Source organism: Rhopalosiphum maidis, chromosome 2, assembly GCF_003676215.2.
Source record: "Rhopalosiphum maidis isolate BTI-1 chromosome 2, ASM367621v3, whole genome shotgun sequence".
In the NCBI taxonomy this organism is placed as follows: Eukaryota; Metazoa; Arthropoda; class Insecta; order Hemiptera; family Aphididae; genus Rhopalosiphum; species Rhopalosiphum maidis.
The window spans coordinates 8,506,237-8,533,444 of record NC_040878.1 but is presented as its reverse complement, the minus strand read 5'-3'; the positions used below and the strand labels follow the sequence as shown (position 1 = coordinate 8,533,444).

The 27,208-nt window shown below is 25.7% G+C and overlaps 2 protein-coding genes across 4 annotated transcripts; both read left to right on the top strand.

Annotated features, from left to right (window-relative positions):
* The first annotated feature begins 145 nt into the window (after positions 1 to 145).
* On the top strand, positions 146 to 14,761 carry LOC113555312 (mutS protein homolog 4-like). The gene is made up of 19 exons (XM_026959738.1): positions 146 to 306; positions 820 to 905; positions 4,395 to 4,752; positions 6,137 to 6,237; positions 6,310 to 6,458; positions 6,530 to 6,720; positions 6,788 to 6,909; positions 7,353 to 7,573; positions 7,712 to 7,903; positions 7,969 to 8,155; positions 8,547 to 8,689; positions 8,840 to 8,943; positions 9,029 to 9,248; positions 9,494 to 9,595; positions 9,702 to 9,815; positions 11,060 to 11,268; positions 12,229 to 12,412; positions 14,125 to 14,337; positions 14,675 to 14,761. The coding sequence occupies exons 2-18, from the start codon at positions 839 to 841 to the stop codon at positions 14,326 to 14,328; spliced, it is 2,868 nt and encodes a 955-aa protein (XP_026815539.1). The 5' UTR covers positions 146 to 306; positions 820 to 838; the 3' UTR covers positions 14,329 to 14,337; positions 14,675 to 14,761.
* A 3,221-nt stretch (positions 14,762 to 17,982) lies between these two features.
* Positions 17,983 to 26,428, top strand: LOC113552920 (phosphoserine phosphatase). 3 transcript variants are annotated; one of them, XM_026955948.1, is made up of 7 exons: positions 17,983 to 18,259; positions 18,387 to 18,546; positions 22,373 to 22,511; positions 24,620 to 24,754; positions 24,903 to 25,048; positions 25,694 to 25,855; positions 26,047 to 26,138. In XM_026955948.1, exons 3-7 carry the CDS (start codon positions 22,378 to 22,380, stop codon positions 26,136 to 26,138), a joined length of 669 nt encoding a protein of 222 aa, XP_026811749.1. In that variant the 5' UTR covers positions 17,983 to 18,259; positions 18,387 to 18,546; positions 22,373 to 22,377. The 3 variants fall into 3 exon arrangements, with proteins under 3 accessions (XP_026811749.1, XP_026811748.1, XP_026811747.1); XM_026955947.1 differs by lacking the exon at positions 18,387 to 18,546 and having other exon boundaries at positions 17,986 to 18,259; XM_026955946.1 differs by lacking the exons at positions 17,983 to 18,259; positions 18,387 to 18,546 and having other exon boundaries at positions 22,378 to 22,511; positions 26,047 to 26,428.
* Positions 26,429 to 27,208: the final 780 nt, after the last annotated feature.

Sequence of the window (27,208 nt, the reverse complement as noted above, 5' to 3'; positions counted from 1 at the left end):
TTAAAATGTTATCAAATTATCGCGGTTGTAAAATGTTCATGGATGTTTCGATAGCTAACGACAATATGATTTTTCGTGGAGAAGAATATAAAACATAGTTTCGCGCTAATTTAGAAGTTAATAAAGAATTTATTATTTTGTCACATATCAATCACATCACTTGACATTTCATGGTTTATAGAGAACAACAACAATTTGTTTGTCATTCAGTGAATCATTATTCATTACTAGAAACTTGCAAATGTTGTTTTAATATTGGTTTCACAAGTTTTAAGACAAGCGGAGTATATTTTATTGTTGTTTTAGGTAAGTATATTTTTTTATGTTTTACAGTTAACTGTTAAGTATCTTTATGCCAACAGCGTACTGCATGTCTGCATAGTATATTTATTGAAGCTAATTTAAGGAGTCTTATTATAACTTTATGTTTATATGCAACACATATTATGTATTCAATCGTTAAATATTAAATGGGATGATAAGAGTTCAAATTCAGAGTAATTTTAGTACATTTTGAATACGTATATTTTCTACACGTTGTTATAAAAATATAACAGATTTTTTATAATATTATAAAATGGAAGGTACTCTTCGAGATTTAAATTTTAACTTAAACAGTAACTTGAGCTATTGTAGCTTTTGGCTTTGTTATAAATTATAATACATTTCTATTATTTTAACCGAAAGAATAACAAGCCGATGAAAATTCCTTCCCTCCCTAAGAAAAACTGAAAGATGACCTTATAATCTTGTTCAATATCTACAAATTTCAATACTGTAGTAATGTAGTATACTAAATAATACTTGATCTATTAACAGGTGAAAATAAGTGTTAAACATGAATGTGGTGAATAAGAATATAAGAGGCACTCATCGAAAAACTACGGAGAATGATTTTCAAATAAGTAAATATCAAGTCTTATGACTTATATATTGGGTGTTCTGTGAGGATTTACCCATGCATTGCGAAATCTCCTGAAATAATAGAGATATCATAATTCTGGGTTTTTAATAAGATTCTCAGGGAAGAGAACTATAAATATTTCATATTTTAATTTATTTTAATGTTTTGGTAAAAAAGTTAAAAAATATATTTTTTTATTTAATTATTTTCAAAAAAATTGAAAATGGTTATTTTGTAGAGTTAATTTTTCTGAAAATATTGAGGTTTCAACATTTTAATTTCATTAATCTCCTGATTTTTAATATTTTTTTTAATTTCTAAAAAAATTACGAATTATTTAATACGACAGTGGTATCATTGTATCAAACATGTGGCCCGCGTGCTTGTACGGCAGGCTTCTCGGAAATAGAAAAAATATTAAAAATCAGGAGATTAATGAAATCAAAATGTTGAAACGTCAATATTTTCAGAAAAATTAACTCTACAAAATGGCCATCTTCAATTTTTTTGAAAATAATTAAATAAAAAAATATGTATATTAAATATTTTACCAATACATTAAAATAAATTAAAACATAGAATATTTGTAGTTCTTAGTCATGTGAATCTTATTATAATTCAGAATTTTATATTATCTCCATTATTTCAGGAGGCATCATAATAGTTAAATCATCACACGACACTGTATAAATCAGTGGCGTAACGTGGGTTTCAGCTTAGTGTATGTATTGCAATAGTAAGTTAATAAAATCGTGGGGTCTATGCCCCCCACACCCCACTATACTCTTCTTAAAATTTAACTTGAAACATACAATGACACAATGTGTTACGTGTCTGTTAATAAATATTATATTTAATAAACAAATAAGAATAATTCGATAGACGACGGCTGACTATAGCGTATGCAAAACTGATCTTGCATACACGAATGACAAAAACACGACCGCGAGCATTCTATGTTTTGTTATTAATATTATCGATAAGAAATATAAATAGCTGTCGCTGAATGTCTGTACCCGTATGCAATCACCAACGTGCATATTGCGTACATAATGAACATGATAGGTATTAGCCATTAGATATAGCGGATAATCTACAAAGTTTAAGCTATATTAATAGTATAATACATTAAAATTAAAAAGTTAAATTATAATTTGCATGCATTTAAACGTGATATATATTTTAATATTGTTTTTCGTATTCGTAATAACTATAAAAGAATTAAAAAAAAAACCAAAAAATTAACGTTTTTGAAAATTAATGAAGATATTTTTACTCTTTGTACTTGTATACTAAATGCAATAAGTGCATATTACTTTTTTTTATAAATTATATATTATATATGCCACTATAGTGGCCCCATATGAATTTATTGTTGCCACCGGCGTAATTAGGAATTTGTCTTAGGGGGGGGGGATAGACATTTTTTTACACACAATATACTTAGATTTTCAAGTACAGTGGTGAGTGGTATCTGAGAATTCTATTTTATCAAAAATTCTTCAACTGCTATATAGGTACACAAAATGTTAAAATGTATTAACAAATGTTGCTTTAAAATTCTATACAATTTAGTACCTATATAACATTATAATAAATTCTTCAAAATGTTAACATTGAATATATTAAAATTAAATAATAATTATTAAAATATTAAATTAATTTTATTTGTAATATAATTTAATATACATAGCTCTTTTTTTGTACTGTTTACAAAAGAATTTCTAATTTTCTTGGTTGTTTAGCCAACTCGTCAATCGCATCAGGATTTAGTGCAATTGATTTATTAACAGCCATCATGGTTAAACTATTTAATCGATCCTGAAATTAATAAAAATTACCAATAATATTATTTTAATTTTAAAATAAAATAAAACTAGATAATTTAATGACAATTAATCACAATAATTAACTTACTTCACACATTGTGTTACGGAGATACGTTTTAACTCGTTTGAGTGCTGAGAACATACGTTTGGGAGTTGTAATGGAAACCGGTAATGTACATAATATTTTGAATATAAGGTTAATATTCGGATAAATTTCTGAATTGAATTCAATATAAGAGCATCAATTTCTGGTTTAGGTATAGTCCCACATCTTTGAAGCTTAGCCCTTCAAAGCCTCAATTCAGCTATTGCATTATTTTTATTTAATTGTGGTGAATAGAATTCAACTAACCCTTTAAAATATGCTTCATCGTTTTCTATTAGATTAAGGCTGTTGAAAGCGGGTCGTTTTTTCGTCGTTTTTCGTGCATTTAGACCAATAAGCGGAAGAAAAATTTACTCAGTAACATATACATATTATATAGGCTCTGGGCCCTGGGGAGATCTATCCCCCTCATCACTCCCTTAATTACGCCCCTGATTGTTGCATTAAAACTAAAAGGTAGTAAAAATAGTATAGTAAATTGCGCCCGGTATTTTTCATGTATACATTTTTATGTAGTAAAATGCGCCCATACTATCTAATCTAAGTGACCTTAAATTCATCCGTTTTAAAAACTTTTGTACATTTATTGGTGTAAAAACCAAATTTAACCGTTTAATCATTATGATATTAGCGATATCGAAATGACTACGTATATTACGGGTTACGTATACTAATACTTTAGTACGTTTTTTCGCACCACATGACAACATGGATATACGAACTGCATTTAGCCAAAAAGAAAACGAAATTATAATATACGAAAATTAAAACGCGAATTGTCTTCGAGTGAAACAAAGTAGCGATGTACTGTGAAAACCTGCAAGGCATTTTTGAAAACGATGACAGATAATAAAAATTCGGACTTTCCTCCGAAGATCTGGGCATCAGCTTCCGCAACATTAACACGGACAACTAATGCCTATGAATCTTTCCACAGTCATTTTAATAAAAGCTTTTTTACACCTCATCCTCATATTTATAATTTTATGGATAAAATATTTGAGTTACAATCTGAAATGTATATAAAAATAAATAGTATAAATGAACTTTATAAAATTCAAAAAATGGGAAAAATTGTTCAACAATACAAAGAAAACACTATTAAGAGAGCTGAATATGTAAAAATGATGTCTCATTACTATGCTGATATATAACTTATAATTTTATTATACTATTAACTCTATATTATATAATTTACTTGATATTTTAGTATTACATTTTGTTTTATTATTATTTGCTGTAAAAATTAACCGAAAAAATATTTAAAACAACTTATTAATCCCATAATATAAAAAATAATTTTTGGAGGACAGTGATAGTCGTCTCCTCGTGATTTCCTCTAAGTAATGCTAAATGACTATAATAAAGATAATATTTCTATTGGGCGCAATTTACTACATAGAAATTTATACCTGAAAAATACCGGGTGCAATTTACAATTTTTTCCCTTCGTCGAGCGCAATTTACGTTTGCCCTAAAACATAACACATATATTATTAATTTTTAATTTTGTTATTACAGTAATATTAATTTTTTTTTGTTTTCGTTTCAACAGAAAGATTTGGCCAATATACCGTATCACGTTCTAAAACATTGACAACCAGTACGAATCATCTATCAACAAATTTAAATATCGATAACAGCGTAGTGCATTCTCGTTCGATGAGTAGGTCTGATTTAATGATACCTGATAGATATCCCGGAGTGGTTGATGGTAAATCATCCACAGAAACTTCGGATATTGGACGAATAACCCAAAGCGACAGTTTTGACATTCCTAAGACGGCGGCCGATCACAACGTTGGTTACGTACCAAAATACGACGTTAGTCGAAAACTTAAAGATTTTATTATCAACTGCACTCCCCGTCAACTTATTAAACCTAACTCGTTTGAAATGACACCAGCCTGCAGGTGATGATGTATATGATTTATCTTTTATTGTGGAATATCTGCTTTTCACTATGTACGCTAAGACACCTACGTAACAATAAAATAAATAAATTTATTAAAAAATTACATAGCTATTTTGCAAGCATATGTATATTGGTTTTCAGAATTTGGAAATAATTTCCTAGTCTGATATAAAAATAATATGATTGGGTAGGGTCTCCTCCCACTTCACGCATTCCCCTTACGTGTAGTAACGAATTAAAAGTGGTATACAAACATTCTTTAATGTAATTTAGAAATATTTAAAAATTGCTTTTCAAAATTTGTAAATAATTTCCTAAGTTGACATAATAAAAATAAAATCAGAGAATTTATTTTACTCTTAAACTTATATAATAATATGTTTATGGATAATTTAATCTAATTAATAATTATTAAAAAAATTTGAAGTAAAGATTTTGAATAAAAGTAAAAATTAGCTAACTTTATATTGTTTATTTGCATTTAATAATAAAATAATAAAATAATAATATAATATACTAGTTTATTATTATTGAAACTAGCACAACTGGGAGTAACTGATCCAATGTTATCATGGTTAAAGTCTTACCTTACAGAAAGAAAACAACAAGTTAAAATAAATAATTCTATATAGAGTATAATTTATGTCTCTTCAGGAGTACCCCAGGGCAGTCATTTATCCTCTATACTATTCAATATATTTATTAATTATCTCCAGCACATATTTACCAATTGTAAATTTCTGTTTTTTTGCGGATGATTTAAAATTATATTTATCAATTAATTCTATCGACGACTGTGATAAATTACAAAATGACTTACTGAAATTTAAAAATTGGTGTCAAATAAATTCATTACCTAATTTTAATTATTTTATTAGAAACGATAGGCTAAATATTGGGACATATATAAAGGACTTTGGTATAGTTCTATCTAGTGACTTAACGTTTAATAAACATGTCACACTCATGTGCAATAAAGCAATACGTATGTTTGGCTTTTTAAAATGGAACTTTAGTGAGTTTAAAGATCCAACTTACTTGAAAACATTATATTTTTCCTACAAACAGAATTTTATTAAATGGTAATTCCATTAAAAACTAACCTTTTTTTTGATCCACCAAGCAAGTTAAAAAATGTTCTAAATAACCACTTATAATATTATATGTTAAACATTTATGTTCGATTGTGTTTCAATTTAATATGTATTTAATTGAGATTATTGTTTAAATTGCTTACTTTATATTATCTGTATTTACTCTATATATCTGTACTCTTTGCCATTAAGGACGTTATTATTTATTGTAAATTTTCTTCTTTATAATAAATTATTATTATTATTTAGAAAACTATTTTTTTAAATGGTTATCATTATCATTTTTAGTGTTTTAGCGGTTTCATCTGAAGTGCGAAACAAATCCCATAACCCATCACTTGCAAAAAAAATTGACAGTAAAAGTGAAATGACTAACAGTGTTGTATTAGGTGAAAGTCGTTATTACTGTAAAAAGTAAAAAAGTATTAAAAAGGTATAAAATATTTTCAAACTGTTTGCAGTTTTAACTGAAGGTAGAGGTTCCGCTCAAGGTGAAATCGGATTAGCAGCAATTGATTTAAAAAGACCCGTATTGATATTATGCCAAATTAGTGATACTCAAATATACATGAATACAATAAATAAAATAAATATTTTAAATCCTGCAGAGGTATTTTTTAAAAGTTTTAATTAGTTAGTTAAATAAGTACATAGTATTATTTGTGTTTATGTTTTTGAAAGATTTTAGTCCCAAATACATTTATGGATCAGATACAAGGTACATTGTTGTACAATACCATTAAAAGTAATTTTCCATTAAGTGCTATACTTACTGCCTCTCGAAAACATTTTTCTGAAAATGAAGGTAAACTTTACCTAAAAAATAGTATCATACCAGAATGTACTTCTACGTTAGAACAGGTGTTGCCAAAGTGAGAAATATTTTTTTAACACAAGTCTACATATTATTGTAATAATCTAACCCAATTTATTTTTTAGATTTTACGCGGTTTCTGCTGCAGCAGCATTATTAAAACATATCGAGTTTAACCATAATGTGATGTTTTCTTCAAATACACTGCGAATAGAGTATGAAGGAGTTGAAAAATCAATGTTTATTGGTAAATAATAAAGGACTTTGGTTTTGGACATCAGTCTGATTATATGTTTCAAAGTTTTTACATATTTTATTATTTTTATTAACATTATTAATATAGATAAAAAGTCTGACCTCTTGTAAAGTTTTAGAAAAAAATTAATGAATGACTGCGTTTTTTTTATGAAATAAATATATTTTATTTTCTAATAATATTTTATAAAATAGTGCAAATTAAAAACACTAAAAATGTTCAGGTTAAAAATGAATATTGATTAATCAGGTATATATATAATATTATATTCTTTTGCCTACAATTTGGGTAATAGCTATGAGATTTTAATATGTACGCTGTGTGATATAAATTCATTATAAAAAATTTCGAATTTCATATTATACCTACCGATTGGTTAATTTTTTGAATAAATGTCATAGAACAGAGTAATATGAATATTTTGTTTTACATAGATGCAAACACGGCGTCAAGATTAGAATTAGTATTAAATAATTCATTAAATATCAAAAATACACTTTTTGATGTTTTAAACCGATGTGCTACTATTGGAGGTCAAAGAAGACTCCGATCTTCTATCCTGCAACCTTCTAGCGATATTATGTTAATACATAATCGTCAAGAAGCTGTACAAGAAATGTTAAGTAGTCCAGAACAAAATTTCGTTTTACTTAGAGTAATTAATATATTATAATTATCAATCCATTTTTGTTTATAACTTATATTAATAACAGTTTATATTATGTAAGTTGTAAGTACGTAAGTTATAGTTGTTACACATTATTATTATATGATTATGAAATTTCTATTGTAGAACGTAATCCAAAAGTTCACTGACGTCGAACAGTTGTATTGGTTGTGTACAAAAGTTTCTAAAAATACTCAAAAGCTATCTAAATTACAAGGAAATTATACATTGTTATTAAAAACTATATTAGAAGCACTGCCAGCCCTTGTAGATATTTTAGAACCATTCAAATCCGAATACATTTCCTCTATACGGAAGGTTTGTTTTTGTTAATTTAAATGAAGATAAATGTATTTTATAATGAATATTATAATCGTTTTTAGACATTATCAAATTCCGGATATTCAAAAATGTTAGAAATAATTGATATAACTATAAATAAAGAATCTACTAGATCAAAAGGATTTTCACAATCTCAGTTTCAAAGATGTTTTGCTATTAAATCTAATTTGAATCCTTTACTAGACGTTGCTCGCACAATTTATAGTGAATTGATTGAAGAATTTCATGGTACTTATATAGCTTTATATAATTATATATATATTGAAATCTGGGAAATTATTGGTGACGAGACTATGAGAGGGAGTAAGTCTAACGACATAAGATGCTTAAATTAGATTAAGAAATGTAAGTAATCGCTCAGTGGTGTAGGTGTCGAGCGTATTTTGCATTCTCGTCATTGAATAAGTCACTACAAACTGTAATGTATCATGTATGTGTTAAATTTGAATTTAATGATAAATAATTGTCAACCTATATTGTTCAGTATATTTTATGATACAGGTATTTTTATTGTTATTATAGTAATTTATTTTATTTTCAATTGCTTACGATATTAATAAGTTAAGCATTGTACAAATTATTTTCATATCACTGGTATACATATAATTTACTGTTTTAGATAAAGTAAAAGTTTTAGGGGAACAATTAGATATGGAACATTTGTTTGTACAAAATTCATGTAAAAGGGGTTTTCATGTTCAAGTTGAACTAAAGAATATTAAAAATTTCAATGTCAAACATCCTCCGAGTATATGTAAAAATGTAAGCTAATTGCTAAATTTTGTGATAAATAAATACATAATTTTAATATGAAAAATAAGTAATAATAATTTAACACTACTATTAAATTATGAGTATCAGTTGTTTTTAAAATATATCTAATGTCTATACTAAAAAATTTAATTTGTGTAGGTTGAATGCGTAAAAAATATTGTAAAATTTACCACGGAAGATTTATTAGTACTAAATATTCGTATTACTCAAGCGTTAAATGAAGTAGAAATATTGACTAATGCGTAAGTTAAATGAACTTACAATTTTAAATGTTAACATTAAAAAATGTTAATCAAATTAAAATTTATAAATATTTATTTTACTTAGAATATTGAATGAAATGCTAAAAGAGTTAAGAAAATATATTAGTTGTATATACGATCTGTGTAATGGTATTGCTGACTTAGACTTGATATTTTCATTCGCTCAATATAGTATGCGTTCAGGATCGACTAGACCCAAATTTGGACAATACATGGATATCAAAAGTTCTAGACATCCAATATTGGATATTATTAATTCAATTGTTACAGTTGATAACGATATTGTAAGTTTTAACAATAATTAAATAATTATTACTGTACAAAATCGATGTATACAAAATTTAAATAAAAAAAAACTGTAATTAAAGATTAAAATCTTAATATTTTTATATTAAATAAAAATGTATACGAGTAGAATATGTTTTTTAAGTATTTCATTATTGTAGGGAAGAAAAAACTAGACTCGAAGATCAACATCTGTCTTTAATTTTTAATGATCATTTAAATTTGATTTTATTTATGATTTTAGTTTGCTTCAACTGATAAGAATTTAAATATCATCACCGGACCTAATATGGGTGGAAAAAGCATTTATATACGTCAAGTGGCATTATTACAAATTATTGCTCAGGTAAGTTAACTTTTTCAATGCCCGTGACGCACCGGTGCGTTATTAAAAAACACCATTCACAAAATATAAGGATTTAAATTACCTCGATATTTTATTAAAATTTCAGATCGGATGTTTTGTACCTGCAACATTTGCTCAGTTTCGTATTTGTGATCGATTGTTTACGAGAATTGGTTTTGGAGACAGCATAGAATCAAATGCATCAACATGGGTTTTAGAGGTATTACATCTAATATGTATACTATATACCTACTCGAATTTTAATGCAAAATTGAACACATTAACTTTGCATCAGAAAATTAAGATTTTAATGTTCTATATCTTTATATGATTATTAAAATAGCTATTAAAACATTAAATTATGTTTTTAAAATACCATTTTGGATCAGTTATATGTTGGGTATCATATTAAAATTAAAATATTTCTATAAGAACTAGCAATATACCGATACGTAAGAATGGACTACAAAGTACAAATGATTTATTTTTAAAAACAAAGACTTATTAATAACACATAAAATATAACTTAAAGATATGTTTTTTCCTATAAAATAAAAATGCATTTAATAATTAAATAGTGGTATACAGTTATATTTGTTTAATAACACGAGGATCCGGAGGATTACAATTTAATGGACTATTTATAGACCATTAAACCATATTTAAGGGACTATTAGTTCACTATAATTGATTCATTATCTTTATTATTATTAATTTTTTTTATTCATTGTTTAGTGATTGTTCATGCAACCCGGCCACCCGGGCAACGCTTGTAATAATGTCCTATAATACTTAACACATTTTTAAGGTCGTATTGTGTTACTAAATCTTGATAGTTGATATTAATTACATATTAAAACAAATAAATATCTTTGCCTTGTAATAATAATTTAAACAGATAACAATTTTCGTGTAGATAGTAATTTCAGTATCATTAATTAAATAAATTGTGTATAATGTGAACCTATATAGCACTATACAAAAATTAATACTAAAAAGTAAACCTCAACATTTGTTCACTGATAACGTTTTTCTACGAAAATGTATTTATTTAAAGTTTTTTTTAAAAAAATAATTTATATCATAGGGTGATTCTTTTAACGTTAGTTTATTAGTTATTATTTATTACCATTCATTATTATAATTTTAAATACCTACTTAAGCAAATTAAAAGTAAACCATAATCGATTTTATTATTAGTTATATTTATGTTATAATAAATTATATTGTTCAAATATTCATTGCGAATGAAAACGAGTAGTTAATAAAATCAATAAATAAAGGCAGTTCGTATTATTTAAATGTCGTCCCGAGTAATATTGTTATTTTATATTTTGCTATCTCAGTAGACATTAATTATTTTATGATTATATGAAATATATTTAATATGAAAATGCGATAAATTACTTAGAATTTTAGACATATTTTTTAATAATAATTGATGTTATAAAATGTAATTTTTAGATAAAAGAATTAAATGGTATACTTCCTTCACTTACGAAACATAGTTTAGTAATTATTGATGAATTATGCCGAGCTACTTCTTGCGAAGAAGGATCAAGTTTAGCATGGGCAATTTGTGAACACATAATGCAATCTTGTGCTTTTATATTTTTTGCTACGCACAGTATTTTGATAACAAAACTTCAAGATTTATACTGCAATGTATTAAAGTAATAAAACAGTGATACATTTTCATATTAATTCAACTTAGGGACGTGAAGCTTAAAACGTAGTTTGATTTGATATACTTTATTGATAAACAATGAATACTTGTAGCAAGACAAAATAATAACCTTTTTATACAAGACGTGTTCAAAAAGTTACAGATTAAATTTTTTTAAAATTATAATTAACATTCAAAATGATTTATTTTAGCTTCTATACAATGTTTGGTGCTACCAACAGTTTTGCAGCCTATGAAAACGTATTTTATCTAAAGGAAAATGTTTTTACTTTTTCTGTAATAATGTGATATTATATTTGGTTCTTTGTACAACCTTGGCACTAATATTTTAGGCACGTTTTTCATAGGTATCCGATTTGTCAATTTAAATCAAATTATATACTATAACTTCATTGACTTCTTGATCGATAACTAATTTTTGTTCGTTTTTATATTTTTCTCGAACAAGAGCAATGTTATCATCTGTTTGCGATGTTGAAGCTTACCCAGGATATCATATGACCTTCTTTAAAAGTTTGGTAAAGCATTACCATTGAAAACTAAATTTATTAAGTTAAATGATTCAGTAGTATTTTCAATGATTTTGAAACAAAATTTAATACACACGCATTTTCCCGTAATACTAATCATCGTGAAACCCCTGTTTTATACAAGTTTAATTTTTGAACACTCACTGTTGTTTATCAACAACTGGTTTATGACAGTGACTTAAATAAAATTGGCAAATTGCTTACCAATAATGAAAGTTATTTTTAGTTTATTTTGGTGTAATAATATTACTTATTAAGTCATAATATAAAATTATAAACAGTTTTCTACTAGAATTTTAGTCAGGCTATTTCTTGAAAATTCCCCTCATATATTATATATTGATCAATCAAAATAATATAATTACTGTTTTTGTATTTTTTATTATAAATAAATATATACATATATATTATTCTAGTTATCATATGGAGGCATTACCCGCGAGAAATTCTACGACTAGATTGACTTATACATATAAATTATGCCCTGGAGTAACGAATTTTGATGACTATGGACTAACCTTGGCTAGAGATGTAAAAATGCCTGAACATTTAATTGAAAATGCTATAGAAATTGAGAAATGTTTACGTCAAACAAGAATAGTAAGTATAAAGAAGCTTTATTGTATTCAATCTAATTAAGTTTTAATTTGTTCATTTATTTAAATACTTAATATGCTATTAACGATAAATTAATAGTTAATGCACTTGGCTTATTTATTCTTCATATCTATGTATAGGTTATAATATAATATTAAAATTAAATCATCTGTTTGATTTTAATAAGTGACGTACCTTCAGGTTTTAATATAAACAGTCAAAACTATTATAATATTTATTCTAATAAAAACATTTGAACTTTATAAATACAAATAAGATTCGTTTAGGTTGTACCTAATATACCTTTATTACGTATTTAACTATTATCAATAAATTATTGTTACAACTCATTTATCTGTATTGAGGAACACAATAAGTAAAAAGATTGACATTTACTTTACTAGACTAATAGGAGGCGTTTTTACAGGGTGTTCAGTGATATTTAGTACTTCAAGAATGGAATGTTAATGTTTTTTGTTATACGTGATGCTATGTATGGGATTGTATTATATTATTATTATTAGTGATTGAAATGTCAATGTTATGCAGTTATGCTGTCTATTTTTAATTTAGGATTTTATTAATAATATAAGTTAATAAAGAGATAAAGGGATTAATTAGGGATTTTAAATCACTAAGAAAAGTGGATAATTTACCAAAGTATGTTATGTATTATAGCGAGCTTTTTATAACAGCTATCAAGCTGTATTCGGTAAACGTTGGTCATTACAATAATAGTTAGATTTTTTTGCACTATGAAAGTTTTGGATTTGTTTTCGAAGTAGAAGCAGTGCTTGTATGATCGAGGTTTACATTATTTTTTGAAGAAATATGGAAGTTGTGTGTTTTGTTTTCTGTTTGGTTTTTTCTTTTTAATTTGGCGTGTGCATATTTAATTTTCCATACTTGGGATAGTTTTGGTAGTTGGCGGAATAATCACCATTACATAGCCATAGTGCGTATTTATCTGGTTGACTTAACAGTTTTTGATATAGGAGATGTACAAGTGTAGATCGACGTAGTAAACTAATTTAAAATACAATTTGGTCTGTTTGTATCCTTGAAATCGGAGATATTTCACTGATTGTTGATTTATTCTAGGTTTTTCAATTTCAATATAAAAATATTATAAAATTAATAATAGCAATAGTTGGTTTTTTCAAAAATATCTTTGTTGTTATGAGTAGACTAAGTCTAAAAAAAAGAGGAAAAGCTGGAAAAAAGAGGAAAGTCTGGTACGTTTAATGCCATTTAGAATGCTCCAGTCATTATTAGAAGGTATTCATGTTGAGAGATGGGATTATTATTTGCCACATTCTGTATAATATTTGATTTAAGTTTTAAGAGCGATGTGATGGTTTTATTAGTTTTTTCTTTGCGAATGTATAACAGGCATGTTTATCACGGATTAATAATAATTAATTAATGAGATAAGAGGTCCATGTTATCGGGAGATAAAAATAGGTCACCGTTGTGATTGCAGATGCATAATACAATTTTTATTTACCGATCAACTAACAAATTTTTAATTTTTTTTAAAAGACTAAGAGGCTTCTATCTTTAGTTGAGTAATGTACGTGCAAGTTTAAGTGTCGTAGGACGATACTGTTGATATATATATATATATATATACCTAAATATCATATTATATATATTATAAGATTGCAATTATTAAAATATTATTGTAATTGTGTAATGCTTCTCACGTAATAAAGGCGTTACCAGACAATCCATCAAATGAAGCAGACTTGATTTTGGATAATTGTATTCAAAAACTGTTAAACATGAAAGATACAGAATGTCTCAATATATCAAATATTCAGTTGGTTGTATTAGAAATGATGAATAAATTAAAAGAGAACAAAAGAAAAAACATTGATCCATTGATGGAATACATAGATTCTGATAATGAAGTATAGGTATAGTAGGTATACGTATAAAGATTAATTGATTATAATACATCATCAACAAATAGTTCTACATAACTTACTGAAAAACATACATTGTTTTAACATTTTTAAATAGTTTAGTTTAAAAAGATCAGTATAAGTTTATTTAACTGTTAAATTAGTAAGTATATTTAAGTCTCAAATAAAAATAATAAATTCTATATAATATATAATACAACGGTAATATTTTGTTGCATTGTTATTTTAAATAAACTTAATATAAATTATTAATTAGGTATGTGATTAAATATTGCTTAATAACAAAAATTAAATATTTTTATATCTGATTAAACAATTTATTTATTAAATACAAAAGGTGCCCGAGATCGGTATTGTCTCCACAAGAATTAATATTAAAAATCGGCAATCCGATAATGCTACTTCCTACTTTGGAATCTCAAGCTACCACTACGCCTTTGCATAGTTTGCAACGATATAAAATTCATGCGGGTTATGCCTTATATCATAGACATAACCATTTTGACTGAAACCGTAGAAAAGGATTAATTCAACAAATCATTATGATTAACACGGATTTGTAATTTTTATTTAAAAGGTTGCAATTTTTTGCCAGAACGTGTCTCGATATGATGTTTTGAAGAAAATTTTTCTTAGTTTATGCAAGTTGTGTATAATAATACATATATACTTTATTTACATATAGTTATGGGATAGTTTGAGAAAAGTTAAAGAAAAATATTTTATCAATCAGTTACTTGCCAAATTTTGAATTAAATTAATATTATTTCTTTTTTGACAACCTTGATAGTTGATTGTGTATAAGCCTATAACCATTCTGGTAACTGGTAAACTTTTCTATCCCACTTGAATAAAATACATATTATCCTATTCATGTTTATATTATCTATAGTCTATAGATTTTAGTTAATATAAACTAAAGTTTTGTATATTGTGCAATAAACCTTAAGATATTTTAGTAATTAATATATATATAAGGAACTAGTATTTTTATCATCTATTGTACATACACATGTAATCAGCTATAGGTTTTAATCTTTAAATTTAATTTTATATACGTGCGGGTTAATGTTTGTTTGTTTAAAACACTTATAATATTTGATAATAATTTAATTTATGTATATAGCTTGTATTTAATAGGATTTATTTATGAATAATGATCATGAGGTATTTAAAATCTTACGTGATATGAGAAATTAAAGACGCTAAATAGCCTAAATTATGTATATTTAATTTAAAAATATATAAAACATTTGATTAATTATGTATTGTATAATAATATAATAGCGTATTATAGTCACATTATGTGTTTCATTTTTATACCTTTGTACTTTATATTCATACTTACAAATAATGATTCTAGCAGGATACTGTTGATAATAGATAAAAAAAAGTCAATCCATTTTGAAAATTATTCCATTTATAGAAAATGCTAATATAAGCATTTGGTGAAAATTTAAAGTATTTATAATAATGCATTTTTGAATAACAACAAAGTAAGAAATTTGATTTTGTCAGAAGCTGGTTTTGCGTAAAAATTCTCATTTATCGTCATTATTTGTTTTTTATTTATCTCAGTGATTAAAAATAGTAATTGGAATTTTTTACTTTTAAACCCCAAAGTACCAACTAAATTAATTTTTTTGTCAGAAAAATTGTTGAAGTTGAAAATTTAAGTATGTTTACTGTTTCTAAAAATAAGATTAAATAAATAAGAAATAAAAATAACACATCAAGTAAAATCAATATTATATTATATGTTCATCGCTCCACTCAGAATCTAAAATTTGTTTTCGATAAGTTTGGTTTGATATTTATAAAAATTAAAAATCTCTAGTATTTTTGTATTGTATTTTTTCGATTCTATAAATTTGTATGCTACTGTGTGAGTTTCAAGATATTTTTATTTATTTACAGAAATATATATAGTATGGTATACAATATAATTATAATTATATGTAAAGTAATGATTAATTTTGCAACCATATCATATTCTATTTATTCTAATATTTGAGTGGTTTAAGCTATACTCCACAGTATTTTTTCTAACATCTATTAATTATAGTTAATAAATTGTGGGTAACTCATTACCTATAAGTACTGTATTCAACTCTAACACAACGCTTGAATGCTTGATATAGTGGAAATCTGGATTTAGTTATTCTAATGTAATTGAATTTGGATAGTCATACATTTTTTACGCAAATTTCACGAATATACGAGTAGAGTTGTTACTTATTTGATGTTTTTATATAGGAGATAAGACATAAACATTATTATAGGATAGATGTAATTCGAGTTTGATTTTTCAACTTATTCTACTTCGCTCGATCTTTGATGTATAATTCGAATAAGAGCGATAATATCGTTTTACATCATATATCGCAATACAATTGAATATTTAAGTATCATGCAAATGACATCAAGCTCTTTGACTATTATAATTTGTCTATATTGCAAGATAAGTTATTTTGCGATAGGTTTTCGTTTAGCCATTGTGACTTTCATTGTGTCGTTGTAATTTTAATCATTTTTTTTCTAATTCATATATTTCAATAGCTTGACGTATTATATAATTTGGACAGTTTGATCTAGTGGTTAATTATATAATTTTTTTATTAGTGTATCTAATCAAACGCGGGATTTGGAAGCCTTCATGATGTGTATAATTGCAATATGTCATCATCGCGAGTGTTTGTATGATATAATACCTCTTTACATACTAATCACTGAATGATTTACTATATACCTATATATTATATATTGCCATACTGGTATTGGTAATAAGATTCAAATTTTACTGTAAATTGTTTTCTAATGAAACTGTTTTCTGATAATTAATTATTACTTATTACTAATAATTACTCGTAAAAAATTAAAATTTTATACATTGATATTCGCAAAAAATTATTCAGTTTTAGAATAAAAAGTTAAAATAAAGAAATAAACATAAATATTGTCATTTGAAAAGGTATAATACATTTTTTTCATAAATGTTATTTTGTTCAAACTCTAATAAAATATTCTCATAAATGTTAATTGTTTTTATTAAAAGAATTTAAAAATAAAAATATCTGTTGTCATTCTGCAAAAATCTATAATCTTAAGATATGTTGACAATTAGAAACAGTAAAAAAAATAATTTTGTTTCAAAAAATGTAGTTTCTTAATATAATACATTTATCTGCAATCATTATTTTCAAAAATAATAATAAGTACTTTTCAATAAAAATATAATTCTTACATTTAAATTAATCACTCTGTATAACACATAAGTTACATAATAATTATTATAATAAATCTGCAATATTGTATAATACAAATTACAATTAATACGCGACTATAAACCTACATTCTCAATAAATATTGTATTAATATTTAATATCTATACCGTTGTCCGTCATTATTATACAACAGTTTTAAATAATATTATCGTTATTATGTCATCGTATTACACGGCGCTTATTCTCGCTTACACCCACTCCAATTTCTCCGTCCGCCAAAGCGACTGCGCGATCCCGCCGCGTGTGTGTGATTCGGAACGAAATCGGCCGGTGACCGGCGTCTTGAACTCGACCTCGTTGCGCCGTCGATCCGACGCGATTCAGAACGACCGTTCTCGAATTCCGTTCGCGCGCGGTCGCCTCCCCACCCATCCCGGCAGACAGACGTCTCGTTCACAGCTGCCGCGCAACTCAACAGATTACGATTTTCGGAATCACATTATTTAATAATCATTATTATTCCGAAATCGATTACCGTACACGGAAAACCACACGAATTCGCTGCCGAGCCCCACTACAACACTTTTTCCGTCCGACCACTATACCGCCGTGGACCACGGGGACCAAACGTTTTTGGGGCAGTAGTGCAGTACCGCGTGCAACAATCCTACGCACGCGACGTTGGCTGTACACGACAGGTAGTACATATTATTATTATCATTTCCATACCTGAGTGAGGTTCATTAACCGTCGCATGTGATATTGCTTTATTATATTATTTTAATATAATATATTGTTTATTTACCGACATTCGTACATCGTCAGCGCTATACGCGGTACCGGGTCGTGTCGCTCGTCTTGCCGGTTATTGTGCTGTAATAATAGTATTATTATATTGAATATTTGTACGGAATAACGTGCACCACGCCGTCGACGAGACCACCACCCGCCCACACACCGCTGCCGTACATTGTGAAGCCGTAAGGTGATTAAAAAAAAAAAATGAATTAGTTGTTTCGTAGTGAATAGTAATCTTGCATTACTCAATAGGTAAATAGCTTATATTAGTCAAGTTAAAAGGTGGGTTGAGGATTGTGTAACCGAATTGATTCCTGCTTTAAAAAGTTATTTTATTGAGGTGAGCTGAAATTGTTCCCGTTTAATATTGTGATGTACTTACTAATGTATCGCATTACTGGTCGAGTTGGTTCTCGCTTTTATGACCAAGTTTGTCCATTTGCTTTCCAAATTTTACAGTTTTAGGAATTAGTATGACTATCACTTAGAAGTAAACTAAGTAAGCACAGTTAAAAATCTATTTTAGCAATTATTGAAGTGGAAATCAATCAATCATCACTTATATGAAATAATAATAATTAAATTAATAAACTGAATTTAAAATTTAAACTTGTTGAGGTGAACAATTGAAGTAAACTGTCTTCAAAGTTTCTTTAATTATTATTGCGAAATTGAATGTGATTAAACTATACAGTGTAAATTTATATCTTATACTACCTAATTTATATTTCGTATTAATATGATTTTATATTGCAAAAATTCCTATAAAATTAAAATTTGAACTATTTTTTTTTTTTAAATATTAGTTCAGTAATAGAATTGTACAGAAACAGAAACCAATTCAGCTCACCTTCGTGAAATACTTTTTTTAAACGGGAACCAATTCGGTACCAGCCGAGTGCGTTTGTAGGTGAGCGGGAAAGGATAAGTAACGAAAGTAAACAAGGGGAGACACGCTATGACCTGTGTGTAGATATATTTGTATGTATAATATAATATTGACTATTGATAGTATTGACGTATTTCGCTTTTTTATTCGTATGTGCTGTAATCTTGTATTTTTAGTATTTGCACGTGTCACCTGTATTAAACGAAGTAGGTATAAGTTGTTAAATAAATGTAGGGTATACCGGACTATATTAGGTATATATTGTACTAGATACTTATACCTAAATACGTATTATAGTATTATCTATTTTTCAAACAGTTAACACATGATGAGATACTTGAGGCATATTAAACTTAACATACAAGTATATAACAGGTGAAAAATTATAAATTATAATACAGATGTGTGCAGCGTATATAAATAGATATAGTAGGTACCATTTTATGATATTTATAAATTTATTAGTTAAATAAATGTGCATACGTTTTTCATTTTTTGTCATTTTAACATTATGAAAATTCAATGAGACTAGTTCTAAGACTCATAAAAATGGACTAATTTTCAAACATACAAATTTTAAAATTACCAATAGATTTTATTTTTGATATGTTTAACACAGAATAAAAATAAATATTATTAAAATCTATAGGTAGATGGAGGGGGGTAAATTTGTTGATTATTTTATATTTTATATTACATTATTACCTATATCTTTTTTTAACATTGTAGTGCGAGGTATAATACATAATATATGTGACATATCTGGAATTACCATGAATAGATTATAATTTATTTTATTTTATTTTATTTTACGGACATTTGTCCAATTTAAACAGAGTAGTATATGTAATAATAATAACAATAGTGAAGATAATGAGTAATGAGTAACGCTAACAAGTTTGAAAAATGGATAAATATAATTTATAATTTTTTATTTATTTTTGTACTTGATAGTTGATCGCATTAACTTAGGCTAGAAGATAGCAGATTATAGCCGACTGGCTGAACTATAAACCCGAGAACGTAATTTTAATACTTGAGAAAAGTTATTTAGGAAAGTATTTAAGTTATAATAATATAATAGGTATAAGATATGAAATATAAGCAATTATGGTTATATTTTTAAGTATTAGTAAGTAATAATCACCAAAAAAACATACTAATTGAGTAACTAAAAAACATATTAAACTTACTTACCATAAAAGAGTACAATATTGTTAAAAAGATGTTTAAATCAAAACTTTTCTCGTTATAAATCAAATAAAAAAAGAAAGAAAAATTATTATTCAGTATTGTTCATTTATTAAAATATAAATGGTAATAACAATGTATTATTTATGCGTTTTATAATTAAAAAGTGTACATATGTTACCTGTTAGGTTAAAATGGCTTTGTACATATTAAAAAACTACATAAACGTATTTAATAGCTTTTACTATGAATTCATTTTTGTTTAAAATATACCTAATTAACGATTTTTTACGTTAATTGTAAATACATAAGACACGTAAATTAGTTGCCACTGTAATCTTGCTGTGGATTTTCAATCAAATTCGATAATACTTATTCACTATGTTCATCTCCAAAATGAAAACTTTGGCTTTTTTTTGTAAAATGTTAGAGTGACCGATAATATTATAATATTGTTATCTCATATTAATATTCAGTTAATTATTATCGTTTCGTTAACTTTACTGCAGTTAAGTAAATGCATTTTAAAATGTTGAACTTTCGGAATTTCATTTTGTAGTACTATATGCATATGTTAGCTATACATCTTAATTTAATGAATAAATTAAATAGAACAACCTCTTATTAATAAGCATTTTTTTTTCACTATCAAGGTTAAATAAATAAATACTACATTGACTAAATGTAGCGACGTAGTGTGTCCTATTTATAATTAATAAATGGTCGATGTTTAATGAATAGGCAACAAGCGATGTTCATAAATATAATTTGAATACATTATTATAATTTAATTAATGAAATTATAAATTAGTATTGCTAAAATTAGAATTAGTCATATAATAGGTATTCATAATTATCTTTGATTTCTAGTCTTTTAAACTCTATAATGTAACGTGTACTGTATGAAATAAATATGATTGACGATATTGGTTGAACACTTTGGTAAAGCTTATATTATATTCAAGTTCATGAAAATATAAATTGTTATTTCAATGTTTTCGTTGCCCCTTATATTATATTTTAACTAATTTTCTACACGATTTAATTAATAATTATAATTAGGTATTTAATACCTACTAAAAAGGTAATGTATAGTACCTTTTATATCTACCAACTACCGACTAACAGCTATTTGTGTTTATCAATAGATTAATATGTATAAATACTATAAATAATGTAATATTCTGGTATAAATAATTATAATTATCATAAAAGTATAGCTATAAAAAGGTAATTTCACATTTGACTGCAAAGCGTGAAATGTTAAATTAGGTAATTGTTTACAATTTATTAAATTATTCTGAATGTATCATTTTATATTGACAATACTGACAATATTTTTTTTCACTTACATTTTGATTTATACTCTTACTTGCAGTGGAACCGAGATCATTTTTAATTAGTAAAAAAAATAGCTTATAATGCAGCGATAAAATATTTTATCTAGAAATCCACCTCATAATAATATATTTATCATTTTAGCATTTTGGATAAAATATTACAACTGTATTATTATGAGTAATAAAGTATGGGCGTAATATTACATTACATAGGGATTACACGAATTGATGAATTATAAGTGTAATAATTATGAGCCATAAATACAAGTTGTTAGTATATTGATATTACGATAATCCATAACAAACTATTCTTGTACTATTCTTGATATCGAGATTCACCAAAATATTCTGAAGAATTGCACTGGAGTAATCCACCTAGGTACGAGTTAGTATTTGATATATTAGACAAAACGTATCGATACGTTCATGTATATTAATTTGATTTGGCCTGTAAAAAAGCATTTTACTGTCTACCGGGATACACTTCATTCGGTATTGAAAGCTAAACTTTCGATGCAAGTGTGACATAAAGTTAATTCGAAGCACCTAGATACGTAAACTTGTTAAATTTAGTAAGTTTTTTTTATTTATAGACAGTATGACTGATACAATAAAAGAACTTTGGCTCAACGCAGATGCAGTATGTTTCGATGTGGATTCTACAGTTATTCAAGAGGAAGCAATTGATGAAGTTGCTAAATTTTGCAACAAAGGATCAGAAGTTCAAAAATTGTATGAATATTATTTATTAACTATAAACATAATTTATTTTATTCTCTTTAAAATAGCATATATATTTTTAGAAAATTGTTTTTTATAAGTGGATTTGAAGCGGTGATGTTCTGTCTTGTCTTTGTTTAACATTTGTGCAACAGAGGAATTTAGGCGTGTTTTATTTTCAACGTAATACCGATTAATATAATAAAATTATATAAGAGTACTGAAAAAATATTTGAATATGTAGTCAAATCTAATTAAAATGGACTTTTTAATCATATTAACCACATTTTTGATTTTATTTCTCTAAATCTCGAAAAAATTGTAACTAAAAAGTATAAATTAGAAATATTATTTCAGTTTTTGGAGAAGTTAAAATAAAAAATCTAAAATGAGAAAAGGTTAATTTTAAGTAGAATTTACAACAAATTTAAATCTGTTTTCAGATATCTCGTTGCTTCACTAGATCAATTGGTATATATTAGAAATAGAACAAGTCTAATTATTCCTTTGTTGTACATGTGGTGTTAAATAAAAACAGTAAATCACTGTTATTAAATCAAACATGCAAGGTGGTAAAAGAATATTTAATACAAGGTATTACATTATAATTATTCTCATGCTTTTTTAAATGAAATAATATTGTGCAGATGTACCTACATTTTACAATGTATTAAATATTAAATACTATCAGTTATCAATAGTAATCGAGATGAACTCTTGCACTTATCATTGTTTTATATCTTTTTAAAAATATTTTAATAGTCTCTCATCTGTTTGCGTACTAATTTTATTGCTAAATTAGATTTTGATTACTATTAATTGATCAAAATTTAATTGAATAATTAGGTATTCATATCGTTATTTATCGGGAAAATGATTAATTAGTTTGTTATATACATGCCTTTAAAAATCATACGATGTTATTATACCACCAAATCAATGATATCAAATTAATTAATAATAAGTCTATCTGCTTATGTGATAAACCATTTTAAAATTAGATGCACCTTAACATTTTAAGGTCAAGAAGCCACATAAAAGTTTTGGGTTTCATCATTAATTTTATTTCCTTCTTATAAATAAGTACTTATATAAGCACCTGCGTTCTTATTATTATATATTTATATAGGTACGGGGCGTGCCTAAGTATATATAGGGTTGTTAAAATTTTATATTTCTAAAATATTGGAGATTATATAAAATTGTTTAAGATAGTAAATAATTATCATTGTTTTTCTGACTACAATTTGAATGTATCGCTATAATCGATTTATAATGTTAAAATGGCTGTAAAACAAAAGTGTAAAAAATGTTTATAACACCGTCGATTTTTTTCATTTTTAAGTGTATGTTTATTCAACATTTAAGAAACATTTAGATGTACAATACAATATCATTATACATATAATCGGAGCAAATGTCTTCATATACATGACATACGCTTAATGTTTGACTGCTTTAGTGTGGACTGATAGTAATATTTCACATCGTTGTATAATTTTTGACACGTGAAATATATTAGCGCGAAACTATATTATAACTTATAAGTAGGTATTTTATATTAAACACGAACAAATTTAAAGTGAGCGGGCCTGCATTTCAATTATTATTGGTACATCTTCAACAACTTATAGATGATTAGCTTACAACAATATAATATATTAATGGTAGGTACTAGGAAAATTGTACATAATATGGTTTAATACAATGGTTTTACTAGATTAATAAAATATTGTATAAAAAATTTAATAATAATAATCATTCATCACAAATATAAATAATAAATTGTAAATTTTGATCCTTATTCAACTTAAGTAATTTTTTTTTTGTTTTTTGAAAAATACCTAGGACCTAGCTGCATTATAAAATAAAATGGTATAGTTATAAAAAAAAAAAAAATCCAAACTTGGTTTGATTATTTACTAAATGTGTACAATATTGTTTGTGTTATAACTAAGTTCTAGGAAATTTTTTTATTATTTCAATACTCTTGAATTATAAGCATTAAAATTACTCAAAGTTTATTTCTATATGATATCACTAAACATGTTGGCAAAATGTTATAAAAAATATATTGTATTTATATGACAATTAATATTAATATGAAATTTATATTGCAGGACGAGCAGTGCAATGTCAGGTAAGATGGACTTTAGAGAAGCACTCTCAGCCCGACTTCAGATAATCAAACCGTCACTGCAACAAATTCGAAATTTCATCAAAGACCGTCCTTTTAATTTGACTCCGGGCATTAAGTAAATTGAATCAATTAAATAAAATAATAATAATAATTTTATGTTTTCGCCCGAATTTTTTAAAAATTTATTGTCATTATTTATAGTTTTGATTAGTCACTTAAAAAATTATAATTTGTTAAGTATTAAATGATAATTTATCATTTAGGGAACTTATTGGATTATTGCAACAGAAGAACATTCCCGTATACTTAATATCTGGCGGATTCCGTGGTCTCATCGGACCAATAGCTATCGAACTAAGCATTCCACTACAACACATATACGCCAATAAATTAAAGTTCTTTTTAAACGGTGAGATTAATATGTATACATAATAAAATATTCTATTTGAACAACGAACATACATAAATAATTTGTATGATTAAAAATTGCGAAATGTATTATTGGTTTCATTTTTTTTTGTTTAGATTTTAACATTTTTAAATAGAATAGATTTTGTGTATAAAGTTTATTTAATGTATTTTACATAACATTTTCACTTTTTTATTTTACTGTATTTATTTTTGTTGTTATTGACTGTTATTTTATATTGAATTTGATACGTTGCATATTTTTTTTTAAATGTTTAATTTTTAATATTCTGATTTATGGGTTCCAACTGTTTCATATTTTTACATAAAGGTATATCTATACACATAGTTGTTCTTCTTTTGTTTATGCTATGTATCTACAATATTTTTATTTTGTCAATGATTATAATGTACATTACACTTAACCATTTTTAATGCTTATAGTCCATATCAAAAATTATGTTAATTAAAATTCTTTTTGAGTAAATTAAATATCTTTGAAATAAATTACAATAGTTATACTATATTGGATTCTGTTATGTAGAATTATAATATTTTTATGACGAAGATGAGCATAATATATATTATACTATACATTGATATATATTTTGTATATTATATTTATTTTGAATATTCGTATGTGTAGGAGATTATGCTGGATTTGATGAAAAAGAACCTACATCAAAGAATGGTGGTAAAGCAGAAGTAATCCAAATGTTAAAAGAAAAATATGGTTATACAAAGCTGTTTATGATTGGAGATGGAATCACTGATTTAGAAGCATCTCCCCCTGCTGATGCATTCATTGGTAAATTTTCAAGTTATTTTATTATAGTTAATATAAGAAAATGGAAAAATATTGTAGATCTATTTATATGTTTTTAAATATTCTATTTATTATTTTTTCAACTTTAAATTGTTTTTTCAATATATTATTATTATTGTTATTATACAGTCTTATTTTTAAATCCTTCAATATTTTTAATTTATTATGTTTAGGGTTTGGTGGTAATGTTGTTCGAGAAGAAGTAAAGTCTAAGTCAAAATGGTACATTGAAAGTTTTCAAGAACTTATCGATACTCTGAAGTGATTTTTCAAATGGCTTCACATTTCACAATTTGGTATAATAATCATAACTGTTAAGTATTGTGTCTGAATGACTATGTTTATAAATATATGAAATGATAAGTACTGTAATAATTATAAGTACTTACTTATTCATTTTCCTCTTATAATTTGGGGACAATAACACAACAGTTAAACTTAATTATTATATTTATTTTTCATTTTGAACCTCATGTAATTGTTTTATATTTTTATTATTTATAAATAATTTGTACCTAACATCTAGTACAGTCTAATAAAATAAAATTTTATCTATGGGTGTATTTTATTTATCAAAAACCATAACTTATATAAATCACCATATCTATAATATCTATTAAATGTTTTGTTCTTCTACATAACAATTATTAATCTTTAGTAATATTAATTTAAAATATATTTACTGTATTTTTATTGTATAATTTTTAAGATGGTTCTTGTTTTTATAATCATACAAAATAAGTTAAATCATATTAATGAAGCACTCCTTCTCCATTTTGTTCATTGACTATTATTATAAGAAAGTAATTTTGATTAAATTTGGTGGTTATAGTTCACAAATAATTAAGTAGTGTATAGCCAAAAATTCGAAAGTTTAAAACTAAGGACCATCCTATGTACTTGTGTACCCAATAACATACATTATTGCATATTATGAACTATTTAAATTTTTCCTTGAAAAAATAACTATTAAAAATAAAATGAGCTATTAAGAATTAGAAAAAATTTATAATTTATCCCTATATTGTAGAAAATGTTTTACCTTACTTGAATTTTTTTTGTTCAAGTGGTGATAAATTGGTAACCATAATCAGGCCTATCCATAAGGGGGGAGGGGCGATAGTGGCAATCGCCTCCCCTCCAATAAGTCGTGTAATGTTCTGTCTTTGTTTTACAAAATATCTACAATTCTTTAGTACAAATTTTTAATATGCTTTTTAATAATTAAAATTGGATATGTTATGTAAATTTAATTACCATTTTTTTTTATGTTAGGGTTACAAGTTCCAAATAATGTATTTAACGCCATTGAAGAATGTCCTGATTTTATTTTTC

What these genes read in the sequence shown, in the direction of transcription:
- LOC113552920 (XM_026955946.1), top strand. Translation starts at nt 22,378, where the DNA reads ATGACTGATACAATAAAAGAACTTTGGCTCAACGCAGATGCAGTATGT. An exon ending in ATTAAAGTTCTTTTTAAACG is followed by an intron (nt 25,049 to 25,693) that starts GTGAGATTAATA and finishes TCGTATGTGTAG; the next exon opens with GAGATTATGCTGGATTTGAT. An exon ending in CCCTGCTGATGCATTCATTG is followed by an intron (nt 25,856 to 26,046) that starts GTAAATTTTCAA and finishes TATTATGTTTAG; the next exon opens with GGTTTGGTGGTAATGTTGTT.
- LOC113555312 (XM_026959738.1), top strand. Translation starts at nt 839, where the DNA reads ATGAATGTGGTGAATAAGAATATAAGAGGCACTCATCGAAAAACTACG. An exon ending in GAAATGACACCAGCCTGCAG is followed by an intron (nt 4,753 to 6,136) that starts GTGATGATGTAT and finishes TATCATTTTTAG; the next exon opens with TGTTTTAGCGGTTTCATCTG. An exon ending in ATTGATTGAAGAATTTCATG is followed by an intron (nt 8,156 to 8,546) that starts GTACTTATATAG and finishes TTACTGTTTTAG; the next exon opens with ATAAAGTAAAAGTTTTAGGG.